Source organism: Camarhynchus parvulus, chromosome 5, assembly GCF_901933205.1.
Source record: "Camarhynchus parvulus chromosome 5, STF_HiC, whole genome shotgun sequence".
Lineage (NCBI taxonomy): Eukaryota > Metazoa > Chordata > Aves > Passeriformes > Thraupidae > Camarhynchus > Camarhynchus parvulus.
The window spans coordinates 36,146,664-36,161,330 of NC_044575.1; the positions used below are offsets into that span (position 1 = coordinate 36,146,664).

At 35.8% G+C, this 14,667-nt stretch overlaps 1 protein-coding gene across 9 annotated transcripts in view; it reads left to right on the forward strand.

Moving 5' to 3' along the window:
- The window catches only part of NPAS3 (neuronal PAS domain protein 3), a 594,777-nt gene that overhangs the window by 536,002 nt on the left and 44,108 nt on the right, over positions 1–14,667 (forward strand). For all 9 annotated transcript variants that reach the window (XM_030950330.1, XM_030950332.1, XM_030950331.1 and 6 more), the window contains one exon: positions 3,422–3,540. In XM_030950330.1, the coding sequence (XP_030806190.1) occupies positions 3,422–3,540 (119 nt within the window). The remainder of the gene's footprint in view (positions 1–3,421; positions 3,541–14,667) is intronic.

Below are 14,667 nucleotides of genomic sequence, written 5' to 3' on the forward strand. Positions count from 1 at the left end.
CACAATATCTTCCCATTTGCCTCTGTGGCTCTTACTTGAGCTTTTTAACATTTGTGACACTTCCATATGGGTACAGTAGATTGCAGCTTCGTTCCCTTTGAAATGGAAAATTCATTCCTTGTGTCTAGAAATCTCATCCTGCATTATCAGCTTTGGGAGCAGAAAGAGAAGACGTTTATTCCTTTAGTAGTATCTGCTGAAGATGTTTAAGGGCACACAAAGGCAAGTGCTTTCCCAACAGAGTACACAATTACCTGCTTTGCAAAGACAACCCAGACTTATTTTTTATACTTCTAAGTCTGACAGTGTAAAATACTTTAATTCACATGCAGTAAGCATTGACTTTTATCATATAATTAGCATTCTAAACTCACAGTTTCAGAAGTTTATAACTCAACAGTAGGTTTAAACTCAGTAAATTCAAGCCAGAAGCCTTATTTTGCAGTGTAAAAAAATGCCTTTTGTTTCTACAGAATCAAGCCAAGTGGACCTTGTTTATTTAAGGTTTTTAAAGGTTTTAGATTTATTTTTTCAATCAAAAATTAATTGCTAGAGTTTCATTCTGATATTCTTCAGATTGCAAGTCTGCTTTGACACAATTGAAAAAAAAATTGAGATGGTTCAGTCACAGGCATTTAAAACCAACTCCTGAGAACTCATAATGGACCATATTCCAAATATTCCTGTGCAAATCTCACTGACATCGATGGAGCTGTTCTGTGCACATCCTATTTTTAAAATCCTGCATGCATAATCACTATCAGCATTGTTACAGTACCTACCATGGGTGGGTGCAACTCTGAATGCAGATTTGCACTATCAGCCCTAATGCTTCTCTCTTGAGAGAAATTCAAAATGCTGTTCATAAGCTGTTCTGGACTTTTTGGTAACCAATCCCATTTCACACATACACTCTCTGATACTTTTTGTAAAGAAAATCAAACACTTCAGAATATGTATTTGTATGACACTGTTCCAGTCTGTTGGATAAAATATGTGCACTTTATAATATTCACTTAGAGATGTATAGGTTTGTACATAGTATAATAATAGCAAAATGATGTTAATCTTATGATATATTATTAAATGAGCCTAAAAAATGTCAATGCCAAGTACACTTTGTGGTATGTCAGTTGTTATCCTTTCTTTCATTTAACTGTGTATGAAAGAAAAATTTTAATTTCCATTTTTTGGGAATATTGCATATGTATTACAGCCTGATCTTTTTTTGAGCATAAGATATCATGTGTTTAATTCTATATGTTTAGGTAATTACCATTAGAACACAGGAGGACATATTGTACTTACTGCCTGTACCAGAGTATAATGTGCTAGACTACAACAACTACGCTTGTTAAGCTGATTTTAGCATTTCTTCACACAGCAGGAAGCACCCATGCTGTGGCTTCTTAATGTACTCTTTAACTACTGCACTGTACTGTACAATAAAAATAATAATTAATTATGATCCTCACCTTACCAGTACTGTTGCTATCCAGGTGATTTTGGCTGCTGTTTCAGGGTTTCACTGTCCCACACCCTGAGAAATATCATTCCCTTCAGAGTTTTATTTCTTATGTGATATTGCTGAACAGAGCTGAATTTTCTGAGGACAGGTTTGTTGCATGGATTGTGATGGCTTCACATTTGTTCAGGTCTCTAAGGACCCACACCAATAAATGTGAAAGAGACAACAGCAGAATGGCATACTTTCCCATTTCCACCAGGATGAAAAAAATACTCTAAATTAAGTCTAACCTTAAATGTATAATCTGTCCTTGGGATAAAAAAAAAAGGATATAGTATCTTCAAGCTCTTGGCATCCCTTACGAGAAAAAATTGGTTCTAAGGGTCTCTGATCTTGTGTTTTAGTAAAATAGAACTGCACGGCTGACTGACAGTTCTGATCTAAAGCATTTACGTTTAAGTTTTGATCTCTCTGCTTTTGATTAAAACTAATGAGCTCATTTAATTCAAAATGGGAATCTCTGATAAGAGAAATAAGGTTGATGTGATTGGATTAGAGGGGCAAATTAAACTCTTAGAGCAGAAGTTTGTGCTTATACAGTGTATTAAAAAGCTGTTGGCGTATTATGGTGTGTTAGATGATGAGAAAAATTTCATAGTAATTCATATTTAATCAGAAGAAATGAAAGTACTAAATATAACATGGCTCTGCTTTTCCCTCGAGTGATAAAGAGCTGTACATTTAAAATGACATCAAATTCATGCTCTCTAAAACAAAAAAATCTTAAGAGACACACTAAAGAAAGGGGCACTGTTGTCAGTTATCACAACAGAGCTGAAATGTCACAAACACAAGACAAGTTGACCACATTAAATCAAGGACAATTCAATAAAATCCTTAGCTCACAAACAAATTTTTGCACTTCTGTTGACTGCATAACAAAGGCATTTTAAATACTTAAACGCTTTCTACTAGTAGTTTGTGTGGTTCTCCTAAACAATAGAAGTACAATTTCAAAATGTTTCTTTTGTTCCTTGTTAATTCCTCACTGAAATTAAAATTTCTTTTGTATCAAATAATGCCTGTTCATTGTAAGCTGCTCCAGAATTTTCCCATTAAGTATTTTGGGGATAAGTTGATTCTCAGGGCTAAAAAATAGGAATCCTAAAGATTGTATAAAGAATACCTCAGTGCTGATGCTATTTTATCATGGATTATACTGAGAGTCTTAAGTAATTTAAGTGGTTGCAGTTAAGGGAGGGAGAAGTGCAGGTGAGAGCTATACTTAGTTGTGAGCAAGTAATACCCCTTCAGCTGGACTAGAAAGATGTTTCACTAATGACCAATTAATCACCAATAATTGATGATATGATGACAATAATAATAATATGTGTTATTTACTTGAGAATTCTTGCCTTCAGGTTGTTTAATGTTTTATTGATAATAAAGGCCCTAATTTAGCCTCAGTAATATGGAAACCAAGGCACACAAATCCAGCACTGACTCAGGTATCACTGCAGTTGAGGAGTGATTAGGGAATAAAAATCTGCAGAATGTGCAGCCTATTTCAGGAGAGAATTGCTACTTAAGTGAGACTTTGCCTTTTACAAAATATTGCCAAACAGTTTTTAAAACAATGTCATACACTCTAGTGACATACCCTCCAACTCCAGTCGTAGCTAAATTGTGCAAGAAAGAGTTAATGAGAGAAATCTCTGTTAAAAATTCTATGGGAAAAATAACTTGAAAATGAGACATACTGAGTATATGTATATTTTTGTAATTTCTTTTTTACTAAATAAACATTTTCTAAATGAGGTAAATTGATTACAACACTCTTAGCATCCATCAGTCATTTATTTTTAGTGAGTTCAAGGATTGCACCTGAAAAATAGCTTAGAGGGGATGTATAAAATCTAAATTATGCGTATATGTATTTTTTCTATTCCCTAGTGGAATCTACAAACCCCAGTTTGCTAACCACTGACAACACTCTAGAGCGCTCTTTTTTCATCCGAATGAAATCTACACTGACCAAGCGAGGAGTGCACATCAAATCATCAGGATACAAGGTAAGGGTTGCACTGTAACATGAAATATTGACATCATGAAATTACGTTCATTCATGTTCCAGAAGCACCTTAATAGACAGAGAGAGGAGCTATTTCACATTTGCATAGGTCTCATTCCTTTTGTTAAAGAATCATTAATACATATTTTCAGCCTGAGGTTTGGCTTTTGTACTGCACTTCCATTAAATTGATCATTATGATGATAAATGTTGATGATAACAGCATGATAGCCTTCAAAAGAGCAACATTTCCAAAGTAAAGGTATCTTTTACCAAAGAAGGTGAGTCAGAGTAACATCACTTTTCCCACAATGGAAAATTGCTGCTCATTTTGTTGGACTGTTAGTAATTTTTGGTTTATGCTTTTCCCAGAGAGGTAGGATTTCTTCATGCGGGCAGCATGCTATTTCATTTTTCTGCCATTCCAGCTGTAGGAAACAATGAGCCACATTGAGTACTTTTCCACCATTTTTCTTTCATTGTCTGTCTGAGGGGCATCTGCTGCTGGGGATCATATTTGCGGATTTCAGAGTCTTTTAAGATATGAAAGTCTCTTGTTCCTTATCAGCAGTAATCTCATTTTTCTTCAGTCGTATATCGCTCATAGTGCCTGTAGCTATCACTGGCTTTGCAGTGTACTAAAACTAGAAGGAATAGCACATTTTTAACATTGTCAACTTGTGGAATGAAACATGTCATCCATTAAGTTTTATACAAGATAAAAGAGTGGTGCAAGAAAGTCTGAGAATGTGTGGGTATTTAAAGAAGTTGCTTGTCAAAGTTCATTTAAAAGCTTTCACAACCATTTTGTTTCGGTTTTTAGAGGAAGATTTAGAGAAGCTTTAAAGTAAAGTTCCCCAACTCACTTTTCCCAAAGAAGTCTCAAAATTTTGGGAATAGCATTGTGATAGCTACCTGAGAAGTAGATAACTAGCAGAAATATCTGCTTCGCAAGCAAGTGACTGTTAGTCCTGCTCTTGGGTGGTTTCTGGGTGAAGATGATTAAAGTTGTTGCTAGTAGAAGTTTTAAGTCCAAAGCAATGGATTCTTAAGGCATCACAAGTTTTGATCTGTGTCCTATTTAATTGTCAACAGCTGAAAGAATGCACTGAGTACTTGTTCATGTGTACAAGTCTAGGAAGATACCAAGACCACGAAGTGTATTGACACTGAAGTGTCTTGGGAGGAATAAGGAGAATTAATTAATTAATTAATTAATTAATTGGCACATCGTGGAGTAATAGAATGGTTTGAGTTGGAAGAAATCTTGTTTTTTCAGGTCATTGAAGTTAAACAAATTCTCATTATTAGGTATGGTCCACCTGACTTGGACAAAGTTAGATTTATAGAGAACTTACTTTGCTGGATATTTTTGATGAAATAATAAAAATGGGTAAACATAGGGAATTTGTCTGTGGATTTTGTAGTTTCACTTTTTTTCCAGATGTAGGTAGGAACAAAAGGAAGGTGTGTGAATGACTCTGTCATTCTCTCTCTTGGACTCCTGATGATCTAATTTTAGTCCAGCATCAGAATAGGACATATAAGCTGGCTTCATAAGGTGGGCTTTTTATTCATTACAATACAATTTTTGAAATTAACAGTAGACCTTTGGCTCAAAAGACATGGTAATGCCTATCATGTAAATATAATTTAATTTCTCTTAGACTTTCTAATGCCTCATGGCAGCATTTAAAACAATAAATGAGATGTCACAAGTACAGCAAAATTAGTTTTGAAAGATCAGATACGATTTTTAGCCAGTTTTTCCTGAACACAATCAATGGAAAAAAGAAAAAGTATGAAAGCCAACAAAACTGCCTGTAAATAAAACATTGGAATTTTTCCAATTTTTTTCACGAGTCAAGTCAGCTTGAGTAAAATTGCATAAACAGTGTACAAGCCCTAGGCAGATGTAAAAATAGATGTGCAGTTCTTCTGCTTTTTGATGTTTTTAAGGATTTTGTAACTGGCAGTATTTAGCTGAAATCAGCTGTGTCCAGCAATATGAATTGCACTCTTACAGTTTTTCAAAAGCTTGGTTATTGGCTCTCTGTGTTCTATGGAAGGATCCTTATTCATGGCCACAGCAAGCTCCAGAAAAATAGTACATTTATTTTAGAAAATTTGGATCAAGTGAATATCCTATTAACTGAGCTTTAAGAACTGCCATGTTTAAAAATTCTTGTCAGTTGGTGTATCAGACAAGCATAATAAAACTCAACTGCTGTCATAAAAGTCACTTTTAGGAATCTTAGTAATTGATTTCTAAAAGTCCAGTACTAGAACAAACTTAAGGCCAAAATTGGGAAATATTCATGAGCCTTATGGATGTACATCTATAAGAAAATATCAACAAGGAAGAATAGTTGCATAACATTAACAAAGATCATGGGAAAAGCTGGCTAAGTTCTTCATCAGAGATCCCTGGAAGTCCTTCAGCACTTAGTCAGGAAATACTGTGCCAGCTGGGATCATGGGCAGCAGACTTCCTGCAGGAAATCCTGGTAGAGCAGGCCAGCTAAAGAGCCAGTGTCTCACACCTTCAGGATACAACAGAGCACTGAATTTCCCATCTGTAAATTGCAAGGGCTCTTTGCTAACACCTTCCCTTGAGCTCTTGTAAGGGGATTCAGGGGTAACCCCTCTGAATCAGCATACAATCTTTCATTGGGAGCAGGGTGCTAGGAACTGTCTGTGGTATGAGTCAGATTTTAGCTCTCTCAAAGGTATTCAGCTCCCCATGGGTTCAGACCTCCAGCAATGACAAAATTTTTTCATCTTTGTGAAGTAGTTGTGTCTTGATCCAAACTCTTGCTGAGCTCAGAACCACATCATCATTTTGCCTTGCTTTGAGGACTGCTGGTGAATGTTTCCTGTAGACAGCAAATGATTGAGGTGGTCCAGAAGGTGCTTAGTCAATTTTCAGAATGAGTGGTCCCTGCCTTAGGACAATCACATAAAAGTGAAAACAGTCCAAGAATAAAATTGATTAATCATTCAGGTTGATCTAGTCAGAACTAATTTTCTATCAAAAGAAATGTTGTAACAAAAAGCAGACTGATAAATTAACACATACATATGCCTCAAAGAAACCCTGCTCTAGACAACTCTGACTTGAGATGAACCTGTTTATAGTCCCTTCCTGAACTGATAAAACTAGTTCTGAATTACATGTAAAGATGGAGGTAATGGCCTTTTTCCATGAATTATATTACCTTAAAAGTGTAAGTGGAAAAGTGATTACATGATTAATCCTTCCTCTCTCTTTCCCTTTCATTGTTCCCTAGCACTCTCCTTAAATTAGAATTTCCCATTCTTAATGGTCTTAGGCTCAGAGGTCTGCAGGAAAAGAGTTTACATTCAGTACTAGAGAGTTATTAATTTTTCAGTTAATAAATAGAAAATCTTTAAAAACAGTGAAATAAAATTTAGTCAACTGATAAAACACATGGAAAACAAATAAAAAGAAAAACTTATAATTCCATTCACTGCAAAATTCAGAATGTATTACCATTGCAGCTGTTGTCTGAGACACATGCTGGAGAGACTTACTGTTTGTTCTCATTTGAAAATGTAACAAATCTTCATTTTTTGTTTCAATATTTATTTTTTTATCATTGAAATATGGTTTTGTATTTAATTTTTATTTTATTTTCATTTTCCTCCCTTTGAGGGTCACAGTTCTGTCCACTTAAAAGTTTCCCCGACTTCAGTTTTTCTACTGTCTGACTTAATCATATGTCAAAGCTAATTTTAATTCCAAATTATTTTTTTCAGGTCCAGTGGTACATTTTCTACTCTTCTATAGTATCCTATTATTGTTTTGTCATGTTTACTTGCCCATCAGATTGTGCTAGAATTTTCTTTGTTCAAACTTTCATGAGCTGATACTGTTGTCTTGAACAAAGCTTAACTGAGGGGATCAAGAAGTAGTCAAAGCATCAAGCAGCATCAGAGTCAGTAGCTGCCAGCTGTTTCCAGCTCATCAGAGGTGCTGGTATATATCCATGCATACTCCTCTACTGTTTTATGGAACAGCACTCTCATTATGAACTATTACAGAAGTGGATAAGCAAACATGAGGATATTGCCTTGTGCTTTTACTGGCACTGTGGCAATGTCTGAATGGGGTATAACCAACATCTGTTGCCTCTCCATCTCCCACAAGGCTGGCAAGTAAATATCTTGAAGACCCATCAGCAGGTTTAAGGACATCCTAGAAAACCTTCAGGCTGTCCCTTCCAGTGGACAGACTGCATAAAAATAAGTAAATTGCTATATTTAAAAAAACTTGGATTGGTAAGTTTAGTTTAGACTTTTGGATGGTTTGTTGCACATTTCTGCAGTTCAGTAATGGAGGATGCAAGCTTGGTTAGCTATACCTCATACATCAGGTGCATGAGGTGTATCAAAATATTTTAAATAATACTTAAAACTCCAGAAAAGTGTTTTCACAAATTAGTCTTGTAGTCCTCATAAATTCTTTTTTTTCTTTTTTTTTGACAATGGTGTCTTTCTACAAATTCATTTAAAATTAAACATTCTCAGAGACTGTACTCTCAGATTTGGTATTTCGAATCATAAAGTTAGAATTCTCTGAATGACAATTTTGAAGATGGAAATCTAAATTTCTTGTTGAAATTTTGTGCCTGTCATGGTTCTACTGTGAGTCTTTTTCATGCTATTCCTTCTTTTATTCACTTTCTTTTTTTAGAAGAACTTGAGGAGTTGGGCAAGATTTGCAGACCTGCCTTGAGCACTTGAAGTGCAGGTTTTGGCAGTATTTGAATTCATTAATCCAAGAGGGCAAGAGAGTCAAAAAATGTGTCAGAAAGACAAAATTACATTGGGCTCATCTTGTGATACTGTTCTCTTGGTTGAATCCAAAAGTGAAATTATTGTTTCTCATCCAAGTGAAAGATTCACCTGGAATTCAGAAACAAGATGCCCCTACTCCAAAATCACTTTAAGGACCCAATATATCATTGCAGGAGACGCCTTCCACTTCATGGGAGCAGGAGGAGAGGATGGAGGAGGAAAGAGAAGGCAGGGAATAGTCTCATGATTGGTACATTTTTCGGATGTGGCCTGTGTTAGAGACAGATTTCATTCCCTCTTCCCAATGAGGAAATTCACTTATCCCACTTTACAGTTTAGCCTAAATTTTTTGCCTCCTTTTCTATTATTCTTCCCCCTTGAAGTCTTTTCTGTCAAGTATTTTACTCTGTCCCAGAAAGATATCCTGACCTTTCTCTGTAGGAAGAAAGAAAACTGCAGAATTTAGTACTTTATCACATGTTACTGCCACACCTCTTTAATTGAGTGAAGAAGGAATAAGAAACCAACATCAGGAAGCATTTTGTGAAGAGTTTTCTAAATGTCAGCACATGCATTCCCCAGACTTTTCAGCATTGGGAAGACTTAAAGGTAATTTGTCAGTGAAAAAGAACTGATCGAGAATTCACCCATGTAAATCGATGACCTTTTTGTCAAAAGGAAGTCTCTTAGCTAGTAAAGATGCAGCATGACTTGAAAAAGAACAAAATACTAATGGGCCAATCTGAATCTTATGAAGTATCTACTTGCAGATATAAAGATATGGTTCAAGAAATAATGGTCTGCAACCAGACTAGGAAGACTGGGTTTCATTCTGGGGCCTTGCTATGGAACTATGAGATTCTCTTAGGAGAGCTAACTGTAAAAGCTTGGTTCACCCTCAGCATCTAAATACATTAACCAACTTTTTTAATGTGTTCAGTGGATATGAATTCCATCATCTCAAAAAGAAAAAATGAGGGCTGAGCATCTTTTAAATGGGATGTATAGCACTGTTCTACCATCTGGAAAAATTAATATATGTTAGGCATTCATTATTGCAGTAGCACTATTGAAATTAACCAGTTAGTGTTATATAAAAAGCCTTTTTAATAGCAATCTTCTGCACAAGAATGATTCAAGCTTTGATCCTGCCTCACAATGACTGCAGCTGTAGTATTCCTGACACCTGTTATCAGGATGTGTTTCTCCTCAAATATTACCTTAAATGTTTAGATGGCCTCAGAGTTGTAGTTTGCTCCAAACTGAGTAAAAGGGAAATAAATTCTGAGTTCTGGAAGGTAAGAAAATATAAAATTGAGTAAGCACAGATTACTTTCTGGGAGATTTTTTTTTCATGAATTCTATTATCAAAGTATAAGGGATATAAAAACATAATTTTATCACCAAATTAGCAGTAATTGTCTTTGATTCTGGTTTTTAGGCAACATAATTCTGAAGCCTCCATTTTTAAAAGTCACTGTGTGTCCAATATAACTGTGAGAGAAAATTGTGAGAACAAGATTTATTCTGATGCAGAATAAAATATTCAAAATGGACAGGGAGCAGTTTCAAACCAAATCTGGTATTCTTTGAAGAACCAAATGTTACCGAGTCACAGAGACAGAAAATGTTTGATACACTTTCATAAGCAGCACTAATTATGTAGACATGTGAACTCATAGTGCAGTGTGAGACCCATTGTGGTGTTAATAGCAAAACTCAGCAAGTAGGATGAGAGCAATGGGATCTCAGCAGAGAGGGAACCAGAAAATACCTCTTACTGCACATTGGGAGAATGGTATTGTGCTCCCAGGCAGGAATGGCTACTGAAAAAAGAAGTGTTCAGTCCACAATGTTTTCTTAAGTGATCCACCAATGTTGTTTACCACTGTTTACTGGTAATGACTGGGAATATGCCTTTCACAGGAGCGCAGAAAAGAACACAAAGCCAAGATTTGCTTTAGGACAGAGTGCTGCTGCTGCTTGCATCTCTGCCTCAATTCACTGTTTTATAACTGCTGCCAGTAGATGCTTTGGCCCCCCCTTTTTTTCATCATTTAAAGATTGTTTTAGATGTGCAAATGCAGACATTATTAACCTCTTTATCTCTACCACTTGCAGCAGTTCACAGCTTTTGTCAAAAGTATGCTGGAAAAAAACAATAGGCTCATACATTGATTTCCACGTTTTTCAAACTTTCACCTTTATGTGCAGTTCTTGCCTGTGCAAAGCAAGATTTTTTATTGGCTTTTTCTTGTTGTTTATAAATTCATTTATATTAATGAATGTACTTTTGCAACACTCGTCTGAGTCTTGAAAGTGCTAACATACCAAGATATCAAGTAACTTGCCAAAGATAACAATGGCTGTTTGTGTCAGAGCCAACTATGATTACATGCTGTACCTCACCCTCAGCTTTTCTTCCTAGTGCATGAATATTGTCAAATCATCTCTGTGTTCCAGTGCATCACACTTCATTTTCTCAGACTGGTACTTCCTTTGTTTTGATGGTTGCCCTGAATACACAAAATGAGATGCCAAAGAAGAAAGTGCTCAGACCAGATAGCGTTTAGCAGAACTTCCACCAAAACAAACAACAAACAACAAACAACTAAAGTTTAATAATTTTAAAAAAAAGCAGAAAAATAGAAAAATAGGAACTCTTGCTCTAAAATTCTTTTCCTTAGAAGGAAAACAAAGCACTGTACCAGCAGCAAAACCCATTTTTCTGCCCCTTGGATTTATCCCAGGGGAGCTTCCTGGGGCTGCTGTTCGTGTCACCTTTCTGTGGGAGAAGAGCAGGGCTGGCAACACCCACCTCCTCATCTGGCAGGTGGCTTGGCTACTTGCAAGCTTTGCTGTTCTTGTATCAAAACGCCCCATCCTTATATAGAGACCTTTTCTTTTTCCAATTTGATTAATATTTTTTCATAGCCACCATAGATGTATGCACCCTAAAGACTTTACTAACAACTTTGAAGCAATAGATGTTATAAGTAAATGTAAAATTGGTAGGGAATCATTATTCACTGTAGCTCTTTATGTTTGATCAAAGTGTATTAGAAAATGAAACTACCCCATTTGCTGATGCAGAGAGCACCAGTTTGCATCTGCTGTTCACTTTCTGCATGAGTAGGTGTTTGCATAAGGTTCAAGCCCATCATTTACATCATTTACAAAAGCCAAACTTATTAATCTATTTTGGTGTCATATGAAGCAACGTTTTTCTGTACTTATTCTTCAGACAAAATGGGAGGAGAAAAAGGCACAGAGCATTTCAGATATGTCCACCCTCAATATGCCATACATGAAGCCATCAGTTGAACAGGAGTCATCACATGAGGCTTTCATTCCCCCACTTTACCTGGGGCAATGACTCCTGGATAGTGATCTGGACCCTGATGTGCCAGTTTTACCACCTAGAACAGAAAATTGATCATGAGTGTTTCAGAGCATGTTTCCCAGAGAGGGTTGCTGTAGTGTAAATGTCCTTTTTCTCTACTCTTCAGAGTGCATATTCAACACTATATAATGAAAAAAGCTATTGTTGCCTATGTTTCTGGATGTTTAAGCTACTTCTGTTTCTTAGTGTTTGAGCATGCCTCTTGATTTGCCTGAAGAATGGTGTGTGGTTGAGCCCATCTGCTTTGCCCTGTGGAGAAAGCAGAATATAGATGTTTAGTGGAAAGAGTTTCAGTTCCTCCTTTTTACAGCATCATTAGGAAGCTGTCATTCTAATAATAATAATTCCCATTTGACATCATGGAGGTAAAAAGAAATCACTGCTGACATCAAAAATGAGGTGATATTTCAGCAGTATTATTTCACTGAAGATAAAATGGAAGTCTTTATTACTCCCAATGCTTTTAAAGAAAGCTGAGCAAGGCTTATACTGACCCTAAAGCTTATATACCTTAATGCACCTCTAACCAGTATAAAATAAGAAATTTTAATTTTTACTACTATATTTTTGTCTGTTCCTCCTTAGAACCAAGAATTTTGTGCCTGCTTAAAGGAAAATTATCAGTATCTAAGAATAAGTGTGGAGAGCACAATTATCTTAATTTTCTCCATTACTTAAAATTTGTAAAAAATACTGCAAACAAATGAAAACACTAAGTGTATTACAAGAAGTGGTAATTTTCTTAAAAACTTCAGATTGAAGTCTCTACTGAAAATTCATGTAAATTGCATAAGAGGTCTGAGCTCTGAAGAGGTTATCCTGAGGAGGGTTACAAGTTTTATTCCAATTTTTATGGATAAGTATTTTATTCTGTGAACTTCTTGTGCTCATTGCTGAGTAAAGAGCTTGCTATTGAAAGGACACAGACAAGGTCTGTTTCATCAGTGGTAAACAAGGTTTTTCACTTTTATTTCTTATAACACATTAGACCCTCCCATGCCCCTTTATTTTACAGACATATTCAGTTATAATTCCTGTCTTTATATGTTTTTCCATCCTAAACCAAATAATATAGCACATCAGTGACTCTATCCAAATATACATGGAAAAGAGTGTATCCTCCTAATATTTGACAATATTTCTAAAGTTTGACGTTTATTCTTTTTCTACTGATTTGTTTGTTTGTTTGCTTGTTTTAGGGGACATTTATAGAGAAATATACACTGCATAAAATTAAAACAATAGGATGCAAGGCTGGTGCCTTCAAAACTAACATCCAAAGGAAGTTCAAGAAATAAGTATTCTTCCCATGACTTCATTTTACAGAGTTGGTCACATACTTGCAAATAGTGCAAGCCTCCTCTGTGTGGCAAGAAAAACATGTTTAAAATGTTTCAGTTTTTTCACAAACTCAAGGAAATTTTGCAATTAAATATGTGGTGGGATCATCACATCATTTTGTTCCAGGCAAATATGTTGATAACATAACAGTCACAGCTCATCTGCTGTTGCATTGCTGCTTCTCAGTGATTCTCAGAAATAAGATCTGAATTCTTAGAGGCATAAAAATATTTAATAGCGATAAGCCTTTTAAAAATCAAAATTAGTAGATACCAGTCACAGTGAAATATTTAAATCTGAAATTAACTCTGCACTACCGAGGTAAACAAGCCTCATTCTGTGCACAAATAATTTGGACATTTTCCCCAAGAATTTGTCATGCAAGAGCAGAATGCTCATTTTATTTCATGTGAACTCAGTGGTCCCTTTCACTTTTTTCATATTCTGGAAGGTCTGAGGTATTAGATAAATATTTCTCTTCTTGGAATTATCTCATTAGATTTTTCATTCATTTCTCCTTGCTGAAGTGCTCAGAAATAATTTCTTCCTAAAAATCAGCGGCCTTCAGTTCTTGTGACCCTTTGCACTATTACAAAGACTATGTTGGTTAATTCAGTCCAGCACTAGACGTAGCATTGTGCTTAGGAGATAGCTAAATGCAGAGCCCTGTTTCACTCAGCTGACAGGGAATCGCTGCGGCCAACCTGAATATCCCACACTCATATGTCCAGGGTTAGGAATGGGCCACTGGACACAGCTTTTCCTGAAGAAGCAAGGAGCTGATTCTCACTACCCAAACAGGCATTATGGGTTGTTTTCAGTCACTTTAGAGTCATATGCATTCATAAATTTTCATATGGTTGGAAGATGCAGACTTTGATGGTACAAAGCTCACAGAAGAGCTTTAGATCACTGGAGCAACCACAGACAAAGTTTATGTTGACAATTTATCAGCTCTTCTCCGTCAAGGAAAATTGTTTTTTAGTGCCTGCCTATTAGCAATCACATGCATATTATGAAATTGAGTTTTGGGGAGGACAGCCTGCCATCTGTCTTTTCTGTCTTTTTTGCACAATGCATCATTCTAAAGTTAAAACTTTCTGTGCTTTAAAATGATGTAAAATATGAGATGTCTATAATAGAGACACTTGGAAAGAAAAATGTACTAAGTAGAAATGTAAATCTTTATACACTTTAGAAACAGGGAACTGCTGATGCTATACTTTATGTTTTAGCTACAAATGCCCTCCACATTTTCCACATGTCATAGTGCTGATAATTAATTAATATATATCTCAAGGAGAGTGAAAATGTTTCCTTCATAAACTCTTTCTGGTTCAGGGCGGTTTTTTGTGTGAGTGAAATGGAACTGCAAATGCCTGTTGTGGAGAAAAAAAAAGATGTGTGCAGTTTCCTTTTTGTGTTCTGATATGCTAAGATTTTATCAATAATATTGTTTTCCTGTAAAAATATCTGCCTCAGAGAAAATCTGCTGTGTAGCTGTCAGGATTACACCTCTTAGAATATACCTGTGGTGATTCTGTTAAATTGATAAAAACAGAA